This window comes from Cucurbita maxima, unplaced genomic scaffold (genome assembly GCF_002738345.1).
Source record: "Cucurbita maxima cultivar Rimu unplaced genomic scaffold, Cmax_1.0 Cma_Scf00078, whole genome shotgun sequence".
In the NCBI taxonomy this organism is placed as follows: Eukaryota; Viridiplantae; Streptophyta; class Magnoliopsida; order Cucurbitales; family Cucurbitaceae; genus Cucurbita; species Cucurbita maxima.
Window position 1 is genome coordinate 355,977 of NW_019272094.1, and position 22,895 is coordinate 378,871.

General features: G+C 36.0%; 3 protein-coding genes and 1 long non-coding RNA gene across 7 annotated transcripts in view; 3 read left to right on the forward strand and 1 right to left on the reverse strand.

The window, feature by feature from the left end:
* Positions 1–22,895, reverse strand: part of LOC111472545 (exopolygalacturonase-like) — a 373,620-nt gene that overhangs the window by 283,464 nt on the left and 67,261 nt on the right. The gene's annotated exons all lie outside the window — the stretch shown is intronic.
* LOC111472555 (GDSL esterase/lipase At1g29670-like) lies at positions 1,083–3,295 on the forward strand. The gene is made up of 5 exons (XM_023118155.1): positions 1,083–1,395; positions 1,956–2,080; positions 2,254–2,499; positions 2,740–2,986; positions 3,078–3,295. The coding sequence occupies exons 1-5, from the start codon at positions 1,083–1,085 to the stop codon at positions 3,293–3,295; spliced, it is 1,149 nt and encodes a 382-aa protein (XP_022973923.1).
* The window catches only part of LOC111472541 (ALBINO3-like protein 2, chloroplastic), a 13,046-nt gene continuing 6,627 nt past the window's right edge, over positions 16,477–22,895 (forward strand). For all 3 annotated transcript variants that reach the window (XR_002715449.1, XM_023118142.1, XM_023118143.1), the window contains exons 1-8: positions 16,477–16,964; positions 17,662–17,768; positions 18,178–18,305; positions 19,309–19,380; positions 19,720–19,821; positions 20,367–20,426; positions 20,546–20,611; positions 21,558–21,605. Coding sequence is in view for 2 of the 3 variants with exons in the window: in XM_023118142.1 (XP_022973910.1) it covers positions 16,531–16,964; positions 17,662–17,768; positions 18,178–18,305; positions 19,309–19,380; positions 19,720–19,821; positions 20,367–20,426; positions 20,546–20,611; positions 21,558–21,605 (1,017 nt within the window). In the remaining variant the exon portion in view is untranslated. The remainder of the gene's footprint in view (positions 16,965–17,661; positions 17,769–18,177; positions 18,306–19,308; positions 19,381–19,719; positions 19,822–20,366; positions 20,427–20,545; positions 20,612–21,557; positions 21,606–22,895) is intronic.
* LOC111472551 lies at positions 18,316–18,985 on the forward strand. Its single transcript, XR_002715451.1, has 2 exons — positions 18,316–18,755; positions 18,924–18,985. It is a non-coding gene; the product is annotated as an uncharacterized LOC111472551 (long non-coding RNA).

A 22,895-nucleotide genomic window follows, 5' to 3' on the forward strand; every position in this document is an offset into this window, starting at 1 on the left:
GTGTTACTACGAGCGAGCAAGGGCATCTTATGAACTTATAGATTATAAGCTACAATTATATAAAATCCATTTTCATTCATTAACTTTAGGTCACTCCAATATAGACCTAGGGTTCATTTTTATGTACGGTAGAACAAGTTATGTCCATTGATATAATCATTACAAGCAACTCAATCATTCCCAAGTTGTTCTTAATTACAGCTGGGCTAAAAGTTTGTTTTATCCATGTAATTACATCTTTCACCTTAAGTACTACTGATTCTCTAATGAATAATTTGTTTATGATCCAATCATAAACTGAGTCCCTCTCGGGCCAATGAGAGGGTGGGGCCTCGTTATTCATGTTCCAAACTCCCTATTTGGTCTACTGATTCTCTAATGAATAATTTGTTTATGATCCAATCATAAACTGAGTCCCTCTCGGGCCAATGAGAGGGTGGGGCCTCGTTATTCATGTTCCAAACTCCCTATTTGGTCTAAATCCCAGAAATGGTACACAAAATAAATTGGTTACAAGAGCTATTCTCACCCATGTAAATTAAAAGACAAATCTCACAGGCAACACTTTATAACTCACTCAGGATTTGATCGAGTCGTATATGATGATCATCATGTGAAATATTAATCTTTTTAATTAATGAATTTATAAAGAAACATTAAATATTTCTTAGTCCAATCTTATACAAACTCATTGTTTAGTGTCCATATGAACGATTTGAATCAAATCATTTGTAACGATTACAAAATAGGTCGTATTAATAGTGTTACCAAGATAAGACACTCAATCTTATCCATATACTATATACTCTTTAGATTATTAATTAAACCCAACAAAAATTTAAGAAAGTTTATCCAAACCATTAGAATCTGATAAACAATTGGAGACTTAAATCTTTATTTATATAATTTAAAGGAAAAAGGAATTGAATATGGAAAAGAATTGGGTCAATTCTCTCTCTGCTAAATAGTGAATGGTTGTTGATAGATCTTATTTTTGGGAATACCATGTTTTCCCTTGAAATCCTGCCATCATCCAACCTATAAATCTATGCTACTTCAACCTGAAACACATCATTTGAGCAATGAAAGGTCAATCCCTGGTGGTTCTATGTCTTTTAACCACCGCTTGTTTTGCAAGTAGTTGGGTTGATGGAGCATCACCCAGAATCAAATCCAGAACCAGACCCAAATCCAACGCCACCACCCAAACCAAAACCAAAGTGGGTTGCTATTTTGTACTTGGGGACTCCCAAGCTGACAATGGAAACAACAACGTCATGGAAATGGCTTATGGCAATGCCAGGGCTGATTACAAGCCTTATGGCTGCGACTTCAATAGAGAAGGAACGCCCACTGGCCGCTTCACCAATGGTCGAAATGCTCCTGATTTCATTGGTTTGTCTTCTCATTCCACTCCGGATGTTATATGCAGTAAGGCGTTGTTGTTTCTTTTGCTTACATCCTCATATAATACAAAACTCTCTGCTCCAGTTTTCTAAAGCTTTGTTCTTGAATCGAGGCCAGAGGCTCGAGCATACGTCGCTTGGCCGTAGGCAATGTAAGAACGAATAGGCTTAACTCACTTGCTGCTAAGAAGTGAGTGTTGCACAATAGCAAGCTGCTGCCATCGAAGTGTGATTGTGTCACAATCGCGGTTTCTAAGCAGCGGATTTGGTAATTATGCGGCACTCACTCTCAACACTGAGTGGGTCAAGCCTACTTCGAGCTACGTTGCCTGCAGTCAGGGAACATGAATACAAACCTTGGGTCTCGATTTTAAGAGAAGATTTTAGAAATTTGGGAGGAGAGATTTTGGAAAAAGAGTTTTGAAAGCAAGGGAGAGAAATGGAAATTGATGTTATATGGGAATGTAAGCAAAAGGCAACCACAACTAATGTTCTTTCTTTTTTTCAATGGAAATCGTTTTGATACCATTAACCCTAATGGTTTTTCAGCTACATATTTGGGTTTTCGCCATTATATTTCGCCCTTTACGACTATAAAGGGTAGGGAAATTCTCGATGGTGTAAACTATGCTTCGGGAGGTGCCGGGATTCTCCCAGAAACTGGAAGAACGTTGGTAAGTGATTAGAGATGTTTGTGTTAAGAACCACGAATCTCCACAATGGTCTACTTTTGAGTATGAGCTATGGTGGCTTTACTTCGGACTTCTCCAAAAGATTCATGGATTATAAACCCATAATCATTCCGTAAATTAGCCAGGTATGATTGATCGTGTGTTCATGTTTGTAGGGGCAAGTGTTGAGCATTCATAAGCAATTGGAGAATCACAATATCACAATTTCACAAATCCGTGGCCTATTGGGAACCAGAAGTGCGACTACAACCCATCTTAATAGTTGCTTATATACTGTTCAAATTGGAAGCAATGATTACCTTAATAATTATTTTATGCCACAATTCTACAAAACAAGTGCCCAATTTACTCCCCAACAATTTGCCACTGTCCTAAACAACCGGCTTTACACCGAATTGAAGGTTTGTGCTCGGACTTGTATGATTCTTGTTTTGTTGTCTATCCCTTCAAGTGTTTTCACAACCCAAATCAAGTTATTTCTTTGTTCATGAAATGCTAACCTACAAGAGAAGAAACCCCTGGTTAAAAATTTGTGAGAAAACGAGCAATCTATCATTAACAGGCTAAAAAATATGTAAAGGGTGGACCAAAAGACAATGAATATGAATTAAGTGGTAAAAATAGGTATGTTTACATGGTAGGTTCTGTATGAGCAAGGAGCAAGAAAGGTGGCACTTTTTGGGGTGGGATCCATAGGGTGCACTCCATATGCAAGGGCCAACTTCGAGAACAAAGGAGGCGGATGTGTGGACAAAATAAACAACGCTATTCAGCTCTTCAATGACGGCCTCAAGGCCCTTGTTCTTCAGCTCAACACCAAGATGGCTGGTGCTAAGTTCACGTACATTGATGTGTTCAAAATCTCCTCTACGATCCCCTCAACCTCAGGTAGCTTCTCTTACAACTTCTTGTGTTGTTGATCATAAACAGAGAGAGAGAGAGAGAGAGAGAGATGAACAAGTTTGTGTGGAACTTGCAGGTAGAATGGTCCTAAATGCTCCTTGCTGTGAAGTGGATGCAGGGCAAGTGCAGTGTACTCGTTTAGGAAGAATTTGTGGGAATAGGATGGAGTATATGTTCTGGGATGCAGTTCATCCAACAGAAGTGGGGATTAGTGCACTAGCAAGTAGAGCCTTTAAAGCCAAAGAAGCTGGCGATGCTTACCCTTATGATATCAACCAGCTTGTGTTTTACTAAGCCAGGGCTCAATTCAATTTAAACTGAAATAAATTCTATAAATAACTCTCAAAGACTCCAGTCAAATAAACCATTCAGGTGGACTCTAATAAAAATGAATAACTTAATAATTTGACTAATTCCATCTAACAATAAGTTGCAGACTGTCTTGCACTAGAATAATTTCGAGAGACTTGCAAAAGACTTCAAACTTCACTTTGGCAAGTGCCTTAGTGAATATGTCTGCAACTTGCTCATTAGTATGTATTTTATGCAATTCAACATCCTGCGATAATACTTTCTCTCGAATAAAATGATATTGAGTTTCAATATGTTTCGAATGAGCATGAAACACTTGATTTCCAGCGAGTTTTATTGCACTTTCATTATCACAATTGATTTGAATTGGCTGATTGAGAGTAGTCACTATTTCTTAAATAAGCCTTCTGAGCCACAAGCATTCTTGAGTAGCCATTGTAGCAGCTACATGTTCTGCTTCACAACTTGACAAAGCAACGGTAGTTTGCTTTTTACTACACCATGAAATTGCAGTAGAGCCTGCTGTAAAACAAAAACCTGTTGTGGAGCGTTTGTTGTTCACGTCACCAGCCCAATCAGCATCCACAAAACCACTCAATAAAAATGACTATGATTTCTCATACATTAATCCGTAATTTAAAGTGCCCTTGATATAACAAAGAATCCTTTTTTGCTGCAATTAAATGAGTCTCATGTGGTTGATCCATAAATTGAGACACAACTCCTACTCAAAAGGCAATGTCTGGCCTTGCGATAGTTAAATAGAATAAACTACCAACAAATTGACGAAAAATGACTCATTTGCTAATGACTTTACTTCATTTCTAGCTAATTTTAGATTTGGTTCCATAGGAGTAGTTTTTTCTCGAGTTCTCCATACCAAACTTGTGCAATAAACTTGATGCATATCCTTTCTGAGACAGAAAATAACCATCATCACATTTCTTAATTTCTAAACCCAGAAAACAATCAGCTTCACCTAATCTTTTCATTTCAAAACGAATAGACAAGACATCTTGAAAACTACTGATTTCAACACTATCATCACTAGTAATAATCATGTCATCAACATAAAGTAAGAGCAAGGTGCATCTAGTTATTGTTTTCTTAACAAATAAGCTCGGATCAGCACTTGAAGACTTAAAACCACAAAAATTAAGATATTGAGCAATCTTACCAAACCAAGCACGAGAAGCTTGTTTGAGTCCGTATAATGCCTTCTTAAGATTGCACACGTAATCAGTTCCTTAGAGGTACATCTTTGCGATTGCTCTATAAAAATATCACGATCCAACTCTCCATAAAGGAAAGCATTTTTCACATCAAGCTGCCATAATTTTCAGCCTTTACTAGCAGCTAAAGAGATGATTGTCCGTAATGTTACCATCCTTGCAACCGGACTAAAAGTCTCGTCATAGTCTCGACCATATTGCTGAGAGAACCCACAAGCAACAAGGCGAGCTTTGTGTCTATCAATTCTACCATCAACTTTTTTCTTCACCTTGTAAACCCACTTACAAGTAATTAAATCGGCATCATGAGGGTTTGGTACAAGCTCCCAGGTGTCATTTTTTCGGAGTGCTGAAATTTCTTCCGTCATTGCATTTTCCCATTATGAAATTCCTTTAGCCTCACTGTATAACCTCGGCTCATTTTCACTTGTATCTCCCATAAAAATACATGACAAAATAGAAAATTGATTAATGTCAACTACAAAATCAGATAAATGACCTGGTATCTTCTTCTGTCTTTGAGGATTTTTTCTTGGCAACTTCAATATTTGTAGTGGCTTCTCTATTCTCTTCAGCTTGAATGTTTGTCGCAATTGGAAATTCTTTTCTCCCTAATGTAGAATCGTCAGGAAAAAGTGCAACAGTAGTTGTACTTTTGCTGTTATCTGCTCGTCTCTGTAACTTGAAATTTCATCAAACACCACATCACGGAGACGCAATAACCATCTTTGTTTCCAAATCATACACCTCCAACCCTTTCTATGAGTATCATAGCCAACAAAAATGCATTTTCTGGCCTTTGGGTCAAGCTTAGTTCGATTATGTTTCAGTACATGAACGTAACAAATAGACCTAAAAATACGAAAATAACTTACATTGGGTTTACAATGATAAATCAATTCGAATGGTGATGATTCTGTCCTTGGCCATGGAAACAGCCGATTTACAACATGACAAGCTGTTCGAAAAACTGACACCCATAACTCTCTTGGAAGACTCCTCGCATGCAGCCAAGACAAGCAAACTGATGTAAGATGAGCTAATTTACGCTCAGCCACCCCATTTTGTTGCAGGGTTTCTAGACAAGTCAATTGACGCTGAATCCCATGCTCCTTACAGTATTCCATAAAATCATTTGAAAGATATTCCTGTTAAGCATTGTCATAAGCCCTATTCTCTAGGACCAAGACCTATTCTCAAGGTCTTAGCTAATATTTTTTAGGCCTGTTAGTTTATATTTAGGTTTAACAGAAGCCTATATAATGTCATTCTTTCTGCTGTTGAAATCATCAAGCTTTGTGTGCAATATTGTATGCCTTGAGTAAATTTGGTGTTGTGAGTACATTTGTTCCGCTTTCGGCGCATAACAATTCCTTGATTTTCAATTCAAATTCTTTTTCTACCGCATGCTTAAACTGAATAAAATTTGAAAAAGCTTCACTTTTGTGTTCTAAGAAAACCCAACTGAAGCGAGAGAAATCATCCATAAACACCATCACGTAATGAAAGCCGGAATAGCTTGCTGTTCGTGTCGGTCCCAAAAGATCAGAATGAATCAATTCTAATACTGTTGAAGCTCTACTCTTTGAGCTTGTGAAAGGAAGACGATGAGACTTGCCGTATTGGCAGCCTGGACAAATCTCATCATGTTGAATATCTTTAAAGACAGGGACACCATCAAGAAGTTGTTTTGTGGATATTTCCTGCAACAACTGAAAACTCACATGACCCAAACGAGCATGCCAAAGAGTTGAGCTTGCATTATGACCAACTTTCTTGATCACTAGCTAATAAAACATACCAAGATTCTTTTCTTTTTCCACATAACATGATATCAACAACAACATGTTTCACATTAGATAGTATTTGAACATCTTTAGGACCAAAAAGAACATACCTTCCTGAATCTGTTATTTGTGATACAGAAGCAAGGTTTTTTTTTTCAAACTCGGAACATGATAAACGTCCTTGAGTAGAACACTCCCATCAGTCAAATCTCCTTATTTCGTCACAGAATGTATTGAATTATCGGTTGTCATAATGATCTTCTTTTGAAAATGTGGACGAACATCTGATAGAAGAGTTTCGTTTTCAGTTGCATGATGAGAACAACCATAATCAACGATCCATTCTTCATTGTAGCCTATAAAGGCATGAGCACTTGCTGAAACACCATCTTGATATACATCTGAGGTCACATTTGTTGACTAGTCAAGAACCTCAGTAGTTAAGCAATGTTCCCAAATTGGATCCGAAGAACTTTTACTTTCATGTACAACATTTGCTTCTGATTCTTGCATTTTAACTCGGCAATTTGGCTTAATATGGCCTGACTTTCCGCAACGATGACACACCACTTTCACCCGACAATCTCGTTTAAAATGACTAGGTTTTTCACACTTGTAACAAGCTTTAAATGGCTTCTTTGACGACTCCTCACTTCGGAATTGTTTCCCATTGGTTGATGAAGGCTTTGAATGATAATTTTGTCTCCTTTGACATACAACGCATCTTCTGACTTTGAGGAAAACTCATTGCTGCCGGTCATTTGCTTAATCAAGGCTTCCTGATTTGAAAGAAGATTCTCTGGTTCAATTACCGTAGGTTGATATGCCCACCCTTGTATTGAGGAAACAAAGGACATAAATTCTTTTCATAATCTATTAATAAGATAACGTCGTAATCGAGCATCACTCATTGGCTCCTCAGCATCTAATTCAAAAATTTAAGAGCATAAAATTACCTTGAGTCACCACAGCCAGTTCATTCTCTAGAAATTGCAATCGAGCTGTATTTTTCTTAGTGAACAACTTTTGAAGGGTTTCCCACACTTGCTTTGATGACTTTAAATCACGAACATGATCAATGTATTCATTGCTAATAAGAGTTCGCAAGGTAAATAAGACTTTTCCACATTTAATCTTCCATTTTCAGCGTAATTCAACATTTTGTGGAGTGTCTGTTGGAATTTTTGTGTCATCACCTTCAATTAGATCTCACAAATCTTGTCCCTGTAGATAAGCTTCCATACATAACTTTCAATAATTGTAATTATTGCCAACAAGCTTTTCCATGGCTACACCCATAGAAGCACTTTCACCATTCATCTCGTTGAGTAATAATTTCAAAGTATCAACACTTGGCTCTGATACCAACTGTCCCAAAATCTCACGTTCAAAGGTGTGAATAAATATGAAATGACACAAATTAAATAATGAACCGTTTATTGTCGCTTGTGTTTTAGTAAGGAGGGCTCCTATTTAAACTGAAATAAATTCTATAAATAGTCCTACAAAGACTCTACAAAAATAAACTATTCATGTTGACTCTAAGAAAAAATGAATAGTTAACAATTTGACTAATTCCATATAACAATAAGTTGTTAATTCTAACATTTGGGTGGCTAAAAAAATTTCAAACTCTACAAGTGATGGTTGCGGGCTATCCTGGTACCACAATTACAAAGCTTCTATATTTTGGTTACAATCCATGGATAATGATTCTCTTCATTCGAGCTTCTCCAATGACTGACCGCATATCTAGTTTAATAATCTCTCGACAGATCGACTTGACCCTATGGGAGTATTGAGCAATCGTCATGTCACATTATGAGATTGATAACAGCTCGTTCACCAGAAGTTGTAACCTCGTATCATTCTTCCTTGAACACAACATCACAAACATGTCTCATGCTTCTTTCGATATCATCGCAAATATGCTCTAACATTTATTCTTCAATTGTGGTCTTCAAGGCAAATATTACTTTGCCTGCTTTGATTCTCTATTTGCGCAAGGTACCATTAGGATCCTCTTCTGGCAACTTAGTTTCACTCCCACCAACTACCTTCCAAAGGTTTTGTCCTTGTAAATAGGACATCATGTTGTTGTGTTGTTTTTGTTGAGTTTCTTAAATTCTCCAATGATTTGGAAATCACCCATCATGTTGTAGTAATACCAAACAAGCTTTTTTGATACAAAATTTGTAGCCACGGATTACTCACGACAAATAGAAACTCACTCACGAATAATCTCAAGAAATTATTTCTAATGAGGAAGATCAGACAGAGCTTCAAACACAGAGCATAATACGAATTTCAAGAGATCATACAACCTACACCAACTTCGCTTTGATACCAGATTGTTAAATACAACTCTTTGTGAGAACAATAGCACTACTAAAATCCACCACCTAATCTTCTTGGAAAACAAAGAAATATGTAAGAGCCTTAGTATAATAAAAAAATATATATATGTATGTATATTCCACCCGCCCATCAACTTAAAAAAAAAAAAAAAAATATTATTATTATAATAATTTCACAAGTACGACCAACCTCTATTTGGACGAGAATGTAAGTCATCCAACAAAGCCTAAGAGGAGGTGAAAGACTTGCCAAAGATTCTTTGCTTGGGAGCATCTTCGTCATCAATACAATTTGTCCTTAATAAAAACTAATTTGGTTCTTTCAACAATCGAATCAAACCATTTCCTTTATCTTAGGTAGTCATTCTCCATGTCCTTTTGAACATCACTTGAATTTTAAGTCACAGTCATGTCTCGCCCCTTAGTACAACGACTAATTCCACGTTTCTCTCAAATTTCATCAGTTCTGGGTTCAAGTGCCTAGACACATGTAATTATGAGTTTACGATATAAATGAAACAATAAATTGTAATTGTTTCTCATTTTTCTTTGCCTATACCTTACCATTGACATAACTAAGCGAGAAACATGAACAATTAAAGTTTGAAGTTATGATATTATTAATACTAACTTTTACAACTAAAAAAATGTGGTAAACAAATCTTGGAAAATATTTAGACTAAATACCTAAAAATACTCTAAACTTAATCAAATTCTTCTAACAATCTCAACTTATTCTTCTTTGTCAAGAATTAGTTCAAACAGAAAAATTCTGCACATCAAGTTCTTCAAGCAACTTCCGAAATGCTTCTAACTTTAGAGGTTTTGTCAACAAATCAACAAGTTGATTTCGGGTACTACAAAATAATAAATTAACAGTTTCTTCTTTTGTAAGATCTCTAAGAAAGTTAAATCTTACTCTTATGTGTTTGGAACGTCCATGTAGAACTGAATTTTTGGATAACTTAATAGTTGAAGTATGGTCACATATTAGCTTTGTTCCTTCTATTTGAAAGTGACCGATCTCTTTGAGTATCCTCCTCATCCAAATAACTTGACATGCACAGACAATAGTAGTAACAAACTTAGTTTCTGTGGTTGATAAGGTGACTATAAGCTGCTTACGAGAAGACCAAGCTACTGTTCCTCCACTCATCATAAACACATAGCTTGAAGCACTCTTGCTATCTTCCATGTCTCCAGCATAGTCACTATCAGTAAATACAATTAAATCACTAACTCCTCCCTTTCTATAAAATACACCATAATCTACCATATCTTTCAAGTACCTTAAAACTTTTTTAGCTGCTACAATTTGTTGTTGTGTTGGACATGCCATAAACCGATTAATCAAATTTACAATAAATATGAGATTATGATGAGTAGCTGTGAGATACATCAGACTTCCTACTATTTGTTTATACAAAGTTATATCTATTTTTGCACAATTTTTTGTTTTGGAACAATGGGATTACAAACAGAATTGTAATTCTCTATGCCAAATTGATTTAAAACTTCACAACATACTTTCTTTGACATATAAAAATACCATCTAATCTTTGTATTACCTCTATTCCAAGAAAAAATCTATTTGACCTAAGTTAGTCATATCAAACTCTTTCTTCATGGAACGTTTAAACTTCTCTGATAATTCTTCATCTTCTCTAGTAAATAAAAGATCATCAATATAAATATTTACCATAAGAATTTTGTTGGAGTTAGTGAATAGCTCATCAGACAGTAAATTTCTATTTGTTTTCAAATAGCTAATTTATAAGAGTTATTTGTTTTTTTTGATTTTGTTTGTTATTCTGTTTTGTAATAAAAGCCATAGGTATCCTCCCATAAACAATCAATGAGTTCCTTTTATTTTGATATGGGAGCCATTAAGGACCTAAAAAAGAAATACACAAACTGAGTGTTTGAGAGGAAAAACACTGAACAAATGACAAGTGATTCAAGAAGCTTTGTTATACCGTGTGTTCCTAAATTCAATGGAGACTACGAGGATTAAAGTTTGGCCTTGGAAAATCTCTTGCGTTCCAAGGAATATTGCAGTGCTATTATGTGAATATTTGATTAATCCACCGTGAATGTTTGATTAATGCACCACACCTAAATGATGTGAAAGTTGTCTTATTTATAATCAAATAAATTACAAGGATATGAAAATAGTAATAAATGGGAAGATACCTATGATAATAAGACAAATATTAGATATTTGCCTTATAATAAAATATGAAATATAATATATATGGTAAACTATAATTTATTACTAAATATCCTTAACATATTCAATCTGGTTTCGAGGAACCAAAAGGAAAGGAAGCACTAAGCACACCTCAGCAAAAGAAAATCGATGAAGCAAGGCTCAAAGATCTCAAAACAAAGAATTATCTCTTTCATTGATAAGAGTATTCGAAAAACTATCATTCAAAAGGATACTACCAAGAAATTGTGGGATTCAATGAAACTCAAGTATCAAGCAAATGGTAGAGTGAAGCGAGCCCAACTACAACAACTTCGCAGAACATTCGAAACTTTATAAATGAAGCAGAAGATGTTTCCGAGTATTTTACAAGAGTTATGTCTACTGCTAATGACATGAGGAATTACGGAGAAGATATGTCGGATGTCAAAATTGTTAAGAAAATACTTCGAAGCCTCACCAATAAATTCAACTTCGTAGTATGCTCAATTGAAGAATTCAAGGACATTGACCAATTAACAGTCGATGAATTACAGGCATCTTTGCTTGTACATGAACAAAAGGTGATTGATAAGAGGAGTGAAGAGCAAGTTTTGCAGGTGGAGAATGTACCAAGGTATGGACAAGGAAGAGGTAGAGGGACATTTCAGAGAGGAAGAGGTTACTCTAGAGGACGGGGAAGAGGTAGATCTTTTGTGAACCGGTCGACCATCAACTGTTTTCGATGTGGAAAGCAAGAACATTACCAATTTGAATGTCTGGGCTTAGAAAAAGAAGCTGTCAATTATGTTGAATTTGACGAGGAGAAAGAACTGCTATTAATGGCGTACTTAAAGAAAAATAAAGTTGAAAGAGAAGACATTTGGTTTCTCGATTCTGGGTGCTGAAATCATATGATAAGGGACAAAACATGGTTCGTGAGTTTGACGAAAGTTTCAAACACACTGTCAGGTTGGGAAATAGCTCAAAGTTGGCAGTTGAAAGAAGAGGCAGTGTCAGATTCTAAGTTAAATGCATCACACAAACCGTGACATATGTCTACTATGTTCCCAATCTCACCAACAATTTGCTAAGCATAGGGCAGCTACAAGAGAAGCGCTTGGTGATCAATCAAAGAAGGAACCTGCAGAATCTATCATCAATAAAGGGGCCTGATAATGAACACACAAATGACTATAAATCGCATGTTCTCAGTTCATGCAAAGATGAAGCCATTGGTTGACAAATGTTTGAAAATAGAAGATGAAGACTTGAAGGCTATGTGACACAAGCGGTATGGGCATTTGAATAGTAAATCATGTAGCAAAAACAAATGGTGGAAGGATTACCCAATTAAAGGAAGATGTCAAAGTTTACACAGTTTGCAATATTGGGAAGCAACAACGGCAAAATTTTCAAAGAAAAGCAAATGGAGAGCATCAAACAAACTGGAATTGATTCATGGAGATCTTTGTGAACCCATCACTCCAACCTCTCACACTGGTAAAAGGTACTTGCTGGTACTTGTAGATGATTTTTCTCACAAGACATGAATTTATTATATTGCAGATAAATTAGAAGCTTTTGAAACATTCAAAAACTTCAAAAATCTTGTTGAAAATGAAGCAAAAACAACCATACGTGGGCTCAGAACTGGTCGGGGAGGAGAATTTACGTCAAATGAATTCAAGAAGTTTTGCAAAGATAACGGAATCAAGCGACAACTAACAGCTGCTTACACTCCCCAGCAAAACGGAGTTGTAGAAAGAAGGAACTGGACCATCATGAACATGGTACGGTGTCTTTTATCTGAAAAAGTGATGTCGAAGAAGTTGTGGCCAGAAGCAGCTAGATTGATAGCTCATGTTCTGAATCGTAGTTACACAAAGGCAATCAAGGACATGGTTCCAGAGGAGAAGTGGTCGGACATAAAACCAAATGTGGAATACTTCAGAGTATTTGGTTCAATTGCACATGTCCATATTTCTGAACAGAAGAGAACCAAACTTGATGATTGAAGTCTCAAATGCGTTTTACTTGGAGTTAGTGATGAATCTAAGGCCTATCGCCTGTATGATCCAGCAACAAAGAAGATAATTGTGAGCAGGGATGTCATATTTGAAGAAGGTGCAAAATGGGACTGGAATTCAAGTACAAAAACTCTAGAGTAGGATGTGTTGGCTTGGGGGAGATGATAATAATATTGCTACAGAAGAACCGAAAGGAGGAGAGACTGATGGAGAAGAAGATTCAAATGAAGAAACAAATGACAGGTTAAAGAAATCCAAGAAATGGATGAATCTTTCCCAGAGTTGCCACAACAAACAAGACAAAGAAGAGACCAGTTTGGATGCACGATTATGAAACAAATGAACACCTATTTGAAGAAGAAGAAGTCGAGGAGGGGTTTGCTTTTCACATCTCCAATGATGATCCTGTGAACTTTGAAGAAGCAATAAAGGAAAAGAAGTGGCAGGCGGCTATGAAGCTTGAAATTCAAGTTATTGAAAGAAATCAGACATGGGAGCTTGTGACATTGTTGCATCAAGTAAAGAAAATCAGTGTCAAGTGGGTCTTTCAGATGAAACTGAACGAAGAAGACAAAGTAGACAAATGTAAATCGAGACTCGTCACTAAGGGATACTTGCAGAAGGCTGGAGTAGATTACAATGAAGTTTATGCACCAGTAGCTCGATGTGATACAATCAGAATTTTGGTGGCAGTAGCAGCTCAATGTGGATGGTGCATCTATCAACTTAATGTCAAAAGTGCTTTTCTACACGGTGAATTAAACAAGGTGGTATATGTTGATAGGCCTCGAGGTTTTATCAAAAAGAAAGAAGAGAACAAGGTTTATCGACTGAGGAAAGCTCTCTACGGCCTGAAACAAGCACCAAGGGCTTGGTTCAGCAAAATCGAGAGTTATTTTAAGAAAGAAGGATTTGAGAAAAGTAATTATGATCACACCTTGTTCTTGAAGAGAATTAGAAGAAAATTGTTGTTGGTTTGCCTGTACGTTGATGATTTGATTTACACAGGAGATGATGAGAATATGTGCAAATGTTTCAAGTTATTAATGCAATAGGAGTTTGAGATGACCGATTGGGGAAAATGAAGTTCTTCCTTGGAGTTGAAGTTTATCAAAATGAAGGAGGAATTCATTTGTGCCAAAAAAAATATGTTAAGGAAGTATTGGAAAGGTTCAATGTGTTGAATTGTAATGCTGTAAAGACTTCGATAGTCCCTGGCATCTTCTTGTCAAAGTCAGGCAGCAAAAGTGTCGATGCAACATTGTACAAACAACTAATAGGATGCTTAATGTACCTTACGGTAACTCATCCCAACTTAATGTTTGTGGTTTGCTTGATTTCTGGTTATATGGCTGATCCCAAAGAAGAACATATGGTGATTGCTAAAAAGGGTACTGAGATATTTAAAAGGCACATTAAATGTTGGAGTTTATTACAAATGGAGTAAGGATGTAAATCTTTTGGGATACATAGACAGTGATTATGTGTGAGATATTGATGACAGGAAAAACACTTCAGGCTATATTTTCTTTCTAAATGGAGTAGCAATATGTTGGAGTTTAAGGAAATAGGGAATTGTCACACTATCATCTATAGAAGCTGGATATGTAGCTGTGCCACTGCAAGTGCATGTCATGGTGTTTGGCTTAAGGGAATTCTGAAGGAGCTAGGTGTTCTAAGCAGCGAGTGCATAGATATCATGTGTGATAGTAGTCCAGCAATCAAATTGTTTAAGAACCCAGTTATGCATCGAAGGACAAAACATATTGATGTCATGTATCATTACTTGCGTAATTTGTCAACTAATGAGACTGTGAGGTTAGTGTTCTGCGAAACTGAAGATCAAGTGGTAGACATAATGACTAAACCAATTAAGCTAGATCAATTTGTGAAATTCAAAGGCATGCAGATCAAGTGGTAGACATAATGACTAAACCAATTAAGCTAGATCAATTTATGAAATTCAGAGGCATGCTTGGAGTTCGACCACTTGAGTAAACTGATGTTGTTTCAGCATACTTCAGTTTAGAGGGAGGAATTTGTTGGAGTTTCTAACTTGTTTGTAATGTTATAGTTAATTAATAGGCCGTAGTGTTTATTTGTTATTCTATTTTGTAAGACTTTTATTTTATAAAAGCATAGTTATCCTTCAATAAAAAATCAACCTCCCTTCCTCCCGATGAAGTAAGATTCTATTCGACTAAACCAGGTTCTAGCTGTTGTTTTAATCCGTAGAGAGCCTTTTGGAGTTTGTACACCATCTCCTGACTTCTTTTTTTCTCATAGCCTTTTGACATTTCAACAAAAATATCTTCTTTTATCTCGCCATACAAAAAAAAGCTTATTTAACATCTAATTGATAGAGTTTCCAATCTTTTTGGCCAGCAAAAACAAGGATCATTCTCACAGTATCCATTCTAGCCACATGTATAATTAATTTCATACTTTTGTGTGTAGCCTTTTACAACCCATCTTGATTTGTATTTATCAACTTCTCCAGACTCATTTAACTTGGTTTTATAAATCACTCCTATTTTCTTTGCTCTAGCGGGTAGAACCACCAAATTTCGTGTTTGATTTCTTCATCCATAGTCAATCTCCATTTTGGGCTTTTGACAACTTCCTCAAAATTCACAAGATCTGAAATCATCAAGAATGTTATATTTTCTTCATCCTCTTTAGATAAGCCTTCACCGAAATTATAATATGCTATCGATTTCTCCCCTCTCTTATTGTCAAACCTGATGTTATAGTTACTGGAAAATTATTTTCAGTAACTGGTTCAATTGTTTCAGCAACCAGTTCAGTCGTTTTCTCTATTATTTCTCCTCCTTCAGCTATGTTCTTATCAATTTCCAGTCCAATTTTTCCGTTGCTCTCCATTTACCTATTTTTGGAAATGGAGTCTGATGTTGCTTGTCTTTGATACATGCCTCGCAGGTGGTGTTTGGAGCTACAATTTGCGGCAGTCCTTTCACCATGTTTTTGTGTTTCAAGGTGCACAAGCTTTTGTAGCCGAGATGACCATAACGATGGTGCCAAAGTGTTGATTGATCCGTATTTGAAACTTGGCGGCATCTTTCTTCATTTATTGTGGTAGATGGTTCAGTACGCAAAATAAACAGCCAATTTGCACTCATACTTGACTATACTATTTTTCCTTTTTGTGGATGATAAATGCTACCTACACCATCTTTAAACAGCACTGCTATTCCTTTTTTTTATAGCTATCCAATGCTCAAGTGATTATTCTTTAGTTTAAGTACCCAATACACATTACTAATAGTGCAACGAACCCCATGCAAAGTTAATTTTACTGCACCCTTTCCCATAACTTTCATACTTGTATTATTTCCAAGTTTGACAATGTGGGAAAATGTCTTGTCCGAGCTTGAAAAGAGACCTTCACTTGCCACACATATGGTTTGAGCAACCAGAATCTAAGAACCAAGCATTACTCCTTCTTTACTTGTGATCACAGTCATTCCCTGAAAAATATTAAATTTTTAAAAATATTAATGAAATTTTCGGGATTTTTATTAATTTAACATTTTTAATAATTCAGCGCAAAACTATTTGGAGTAGAATCCCTTTTCCTGGTTCCATGTCTTCTCCGCCCTCTAATGGCAACGTCCAAGCTCTGCACTAACCTTCGCCGTCTTCGTCCATCTCGTGTTTACTCCTGCGCTTCCCTTTCTTATCCTATCGCCTCTCGACTTCACGAAGCTCACACACTCCCAACCTCTCATCATCACTCATTCCCCAGGCCAACCCATCGCTTTGATCATCATATAAGCTCTATTGGTGCTCTCACCGCCTTCTCCTCTCGGTCCTTGTGGACTCGTTCTGACGATGATTCGGAGTTTCAACGAACTGACCTTTTTGCAAGCCGCCTCTCCGACGACGATACGGGCATCCAGTCAGGGATTCAAGACTTGGAACTTGGAGGAGTTGTTGAGGAAGTCATTAATGCGACTGCTGTGGAGGACTCAATTTTACCGACTCAGCAATTGACTTCGATGCTGGATGGGTTTCATCAGTATACCGGACTGCCCTGGTGAGCATTTTAATGCTTCTTATATGGTTCCGGAGGAAAATTGAGAAAAATGTTCGGCGCGGCGTATGGGTTTTTATCTTTTCCATCTCGAATTTGAACACTTTGAATCGTGTTTTATACATAGTAGTGATAACTCACTCAATTTCAATACTGTTTTTCTTTTATTTGATATGGCCAAATTAACGGACCTGTCACTGTTTTTCTCGCCACAGTAGATAACGATCAAGCTCTGCCTTTGGTGTGGTGGAAGTTCATTATAATATTACATTTTCATTTTTTCCCCCCAAATATTTCCATCTCCATGTATTGTGTACTTAATTGTTGTTAGCGTTGCTACAATTTAGTTAGCTCGGTTAGTCTTTTGGTATCTGTTGTCGTAAACCACCTTTTGTTATGTAAGTTAGCCGCGTAGTTTTCTGTTGCCTTCCTCAAGTTCATCTATTCAAGAGAGCATCTATAGCCTATGCATGATCATCAAGAATATCAATAAAATACTCCTCCCATTACATTGTTATACTCCGCGTGTAGGCTTGAGTTATATGCACGAAATTTTAATGTTCTCGTTGTTTAAAAGTTTGATCTTTTAGGGGTGAGGAAAGATTGTGTACGGTGTTTTGTATTAAGATTCAAGCTTCAGTTTTGATGTCCTTGGAAATAATAAGTTTTTAATTTACTTCGCTGATCCTTTTAATTTCAGGTGGGCAGTTATTGCCTCGTCAACTTTAGCTCTCAGATTCACGTTGCTGCCCTTACTCATTGTTCAACTCAACAAGTTGAAAAGGATTGGAGAGTTGTTTCCTAAGTGTAAGTTTCCAAAATAACGAATGGATTTATTTCTCTTTGCTACCTGGCTGATTAAAGCTTTTGACTTGGGTTGTTGAACTCTCGAATGATATAATACCCTGTAAACCTCAAGGAAAAGTTTTGAAATACCCTAAAGAATCGATAAGTTTTGATTCAGCTTAAGAAAGGATTCCTTCTTACAAGGATAGAAGAAAATTATATTGTCGGAAAACTAGAGATGAGATAAGGAAACATTATCCTTCCCAACATTGAAAACCTCAAGGATGTTGCCCCACAATTAGTATATTAGAAAAAATCACAATAATTGCAATCCTTCTTACAATTTATTACTACGTTATTTATGCATCAATGTAATTCACTTGTATAACACAATTAATTTATTTGGACTTTTATTTTGCGTTTCTCAAAGTGCCACCTCCACTGCCGCCACCTCTATCAGGACGGAGTTACATCAACCAACTTTCTCTTTTCCGAAAGGAAAGAAAGGCAATTGGATGCCCATCATTTCTGTGGTTCGTTGCATACTTTTCCATTCAGGTGATCCCAATCTAATTAGATTCTATATTGTTTCTGGAAAAATGTTCTACTTTAATGTTCATCAAAGTTCTACTTTAAACTATTTTTTTTGTCTTTGTAAATGATAATCATTCAGTGTCCATTTTGTCTAGAAGTTCAAAAATGTTTGAAAACTTCATGTCCTTTCCTGATGAGAGTGAGAGAAGGTTAGAAAGGGGTAGTCCATCTTCATTTGAAATACTCAAGAAAGTACGCAAAAATATTTGTTTTTCTGGATAACGATTATTGACTTGTAAAATTTGCTCAAAATTAAAAATTTAAGGAAAAAATGGATAGTTAATATTTTTGGCTTCTTGGATAGCTTTTTTTGTAAGAGCTGGTAATGATGATCGCTATACTTTTTATTTTGCATGGTCTTGCCCCGTGCTTTCTCTTTATTTTGCTTTGCTTGGAAAGGAACAAATTCCTAAGGTCAGTTGTTTGCCTAGAAGGTCTTCCACAGAAATCATCTTTTGTTTCTAGGGCTGTGATGGTAACCTTTATAAGGTCTCAAATACTTGGAGTATGTTTGGTGGGACTGTTAGTTTGCTTAGATGATTTGGGATGGCTTTATGGAAACTTTTGGTGTTCTGATCATAGCAGATGTGCTGGGATATGAATTGATGGATGAGGTGGTATACCATCTTCCCATTTGAGATGGGAGGCAACTCTGGCATACTGCTTTCTTTTCTGTTCTTTGGAATATTTGGCTGGGGAAATTAGGAGGGTCTTGAGGAGCTAAATGAGGGGGGAGGATGTCTTGGAATGAGGTTTGGGCTTGGCTAGGCTCAATCTACAATTTTTAAGATTATCCTTTATTTCCTTTTTTCGTAATTGGAGCTCTTGTTCCCTGTAATTGCGTAGTTTAATAGTTTTTGTTATTTGATCACTTGGATCCTTTTGTTCCGTTTTTCTTTTTCTATGTTTAGATTTTCTGATGAAAGTTTTTGTCTTTTTGTCTTTCCTTTTAAATGTTTGTGTGCAGGTCCCATGCTTTCTATTGTGGATGGTTACTATCCGGAAAATGTCACTTAATCATCATCCTGGATTTGACTGTGTAAGGCTGATATATTAAATACTGAAAAAAAAAAATCAATATGATTCTTACACAATACACCAAGGAGGCTGAAAAAGCTATCTTTTTCATTAAACCACTTGAAAAGTGCAATCAAGGGCAAGGATGTGTTGGGCTTTGTAGTTTGATGTATTTAGCTGGTCATCCTATCATACTAGATGCCTCCTGGAATTCCTTTCATTTCTGAGCTTTGATTTGATCAACAAGCTGCCGTAGTTGCATTATTTTCATTTTTTTAATATCTATGAATTTTATTTTTATTTTTTATGTCTCTATAGTTGGAATTAGTGAAGCGTTAAGTTTGTGGTGCACTATTTGCAGGGTGGTGCTTTATGGTTTCAAAATCTAACAGAGTATCCACATGGAGTTTTAGGCCCCATATTTCCACTTCTAGTTGCCAGTTTGCACTTCATTAATGTTCAGGTATTCCAATTTTTTCTTGTTTTCAAGCACAAACATGTACAACACATTTCTTTGAATAGGGTAGTATGTTAGATGCTTCTGATCTAGCTTGAGTGTTTATAAGGCATGTGAAGATTACCTGGTGCCATTGCTTAAGGGTTCAAGAGGCATTGAAACCTTAGATTTTTGGAATGGTTGCTGCATTAGCTATGTGGATGTTTGAAAAGGAAAAGTGGAAGGACATTGAAGAGAATATAGCAGAAACTTCCATAGAGTTTTGTAGCATTGTATGGTCTTACAAACATGCATGAACTTTCATTAGTTATCAGCAGTATGCCAAGAGAAAATTCTTGTTTTTCTTCAATCTTCACTTGCCTAGCACATTGTTGATTGTCATCATGAAAGCAACTATGTTGTTTTGACTTATTGTTTCTATATTGTACATTTTTCTGGGGCAATATAGGTTTTCTGGTTTTTCAAATCTTGTCGAAGAATCTTCCACATTTTCAATTTTCATTGTTAACAGGTATGTGTTTGTGGCTAATTTCTTTTTTGACTTTGCCCAGGTGTCTTTCAGAAAATCATCTTTGGAAAAAGCAACTGGTATATTTGGCATTTTAGCTAAAGTGAGTGTTTAAATTCTCAATATTGACAAAAATGTCCTCATTAAATCATGCTTATTTTTTTGTTCCATTGCTTTAGTATTTATTTCAAACTGATAAATATATTTTCTATGTCTCTGCAGTACTACAAACTCTACTTGAATCTACTGACTGTACCACTGTTTTTTATTGGTTACTGTATTCCTCAGGTAATTCTGTTCTTGATTATATTTTGGAGTGGTATTTTTTTAATTTTGTATGTGATTTCTCCATTCTTGTAGTATTTACTGGAAGCATTTTGACGTCATAGATTTAACATGTTTTACTCATTTAAAATTTGTCTACCAGGACTTCTATATCTTTTTTAAGAAGCATTTAGTTGAGGCTTTCGTATTTTATCTGTGTACTTTGTTTCAACTCTTTTTTCTGAGCCGGAACACTGTTCAATTTTTAGTTGATACAATGGCGATTGTTTTGTAATTTTTTTCTAAAAAATGGATGTTACATGTCTGAAGGGTTTTCTTTTTGGTGGGAAAAAAATTAGAGAATATATTCATTAAAAAAATGGAGATGAGATATCCCTACTAGGTCAATGGGTCACAAAAAGGCTTTCTTTTCGACAAGAAATGAAATGCTCATCGTTGTAATAAAAAGGGTAAAAAAATTTACTACCCCCCCTCATATGTTGTTATCTTGCTTGATCACCTCTGCTCATGCAGGAGCAATTAGTATTTCTATTTTTCTTATTTTTGTTTTTGTTAAGAAACGAAGAATAATTGATTAAAGAGGGTCGGACTAAAGAATACTAAATTAGAATTTAGTGGGATTGACGTCCCTACAGAAAGGAAGAACTAGCCAACTGATCCTAACAGAATCTAAGTTAATCTCTCCACTTATTTTTCTTTTTTTTATTATTAATTCTTTTTTAATGATTGACCAATTTACCCTAATGGTATTACCTCACAACCCATATGAGCTGGCGTATCTATATAGCTTTTCTTTGCTCAATTGTTACTCCTTTTTACCTTGTCTGACAGTTCTTATTACGATCATTCTGGTTGTTTCTCAATCTTTGTGCCAGTATACTGACATCTTGCCCCTGCCCATTTGGTCCAGAGTTTACTGAACTTTTTTCCCTCATTGTTTCTTTGGCAGGGTAGTCTAGTCTATTGGGTTACGAATAGTTCGTTCACTGCAATTCAGGTAAGGTCTTTGTTTAGTTTTTCATCGATTAAGAACCAAATTTTACCACTTTTGTTGAATGAATATTTTGATCGATTGCTGTTTGGACATACTTTCAGTTTTTGGAATATCTTTTGCAGTGATCTTTTGGTTATTTCTTGCGAGCAAATCTTTTCCCTTTATTTCTAATTCCTTTATGTTGCTGTTGTTCTCTTTCCTGGCTAACAAAAAGAACCTTGATTAAAAGATCCACACTTTCATTTTAAAATTCGAAGTTTCAACCAGTTAGATAATGGTTTTGGGATTCGTTAACTCAATTATTGATTGCCACTCTCTGATTGTCGTTTGGTTGCTTGACCAAATGAGAAGATCACGCTATCCTTTCAAGATTGTTGGAAAACCTTATTGTTTGGTCCTATTAATAGCCAAATGACCAAACGCTTCATCACACAGGGGGAAGAAGTTCTTTTACCAATTTTTGAGTGATGAACTTGTGGGCAGCACTATAACCCACCGTTACCACCTCTGCCTTTCCTTGTATAAATTCTTTGAGCGTCATGGTACAAGCATATAAAATTGCAACAGCGAAGTTATAAAAAAAGTGACTCTTCAAAACTCTGACATTAGCTTTGCGCAGATTAATTTTTGCCAAGCGACAGTACCCTTGGTTTAGCCCTTGTTTCAGTCTTCCACTAGCAGAGCCTGCCCGTGTTTTACCCTCAATAATGATACTCAACCTATAAGAGTTGATTAGCTGTACTTCATTGTCTCTATTTGTAACAATGTAATTATAAAGCTACCATACAATCCAGCTAGTGGGTATTTGAGTGCAGTGAAAGTGTAGCCATCTTCTTCCAATTTTATCTTGAACAAGGATTGTTGTAAGTGGCTGGCGTGAGAGGTGCAAAAAGACACTAAGTCCTAAGATTATCATCTGGTGGGTGATTACAACCAATTTTTTTCCCCTTGAACTAATCTAGGACAAACTCACTATATAATGGTGTTTGGATGAGAAGGATATTAATTTTGTCGCGGGTGATATGCTCACTTCATGTTCAACCATCTATGGCATTTATATATGGCTCAAATGATTGTTGCCAAGCTTTTTTCTGAAGTGATCCGCTTGGATGGATTTCCCAAGTCCATCATCCAAATGCCAAACTACCAGGATTTTTGAAGGAATTGTACAAACGATTGGAATTTTCAGTAATGAACTTTTTCCTTCTCCTTCTCTCTCTCTCTCAAAAAAAAAAAAAAAAAAAAAAAAAAAAAAAAAAAAAAAAAAAAAAAAAAAAAAAAAAAAAAAAAAAA

Coding starts and splice junctions, on each gene's coding strand:
- LOC111472555 (XM_023118155.1), top strand. CDS start 1,083: ATGAAAGGTCAATCCCTGGTGGTTCTATGTCTTTTAACCACCGCTTGT. Junction 1,396..1,955: donor AAATGCTCCTGATTTCATTG/GTTTGTCTTCTC, acceptor ATGGTTTTTCAG/CTACATATTTGGGTTTTCGC. Junction 2,081..2,253: donor CAGAAACTGGAAGAACGTTG/GTAAGTGATTAG, acceptor TCATGTTTGTAG/GGGCAAGTGTTGAGCATTCA.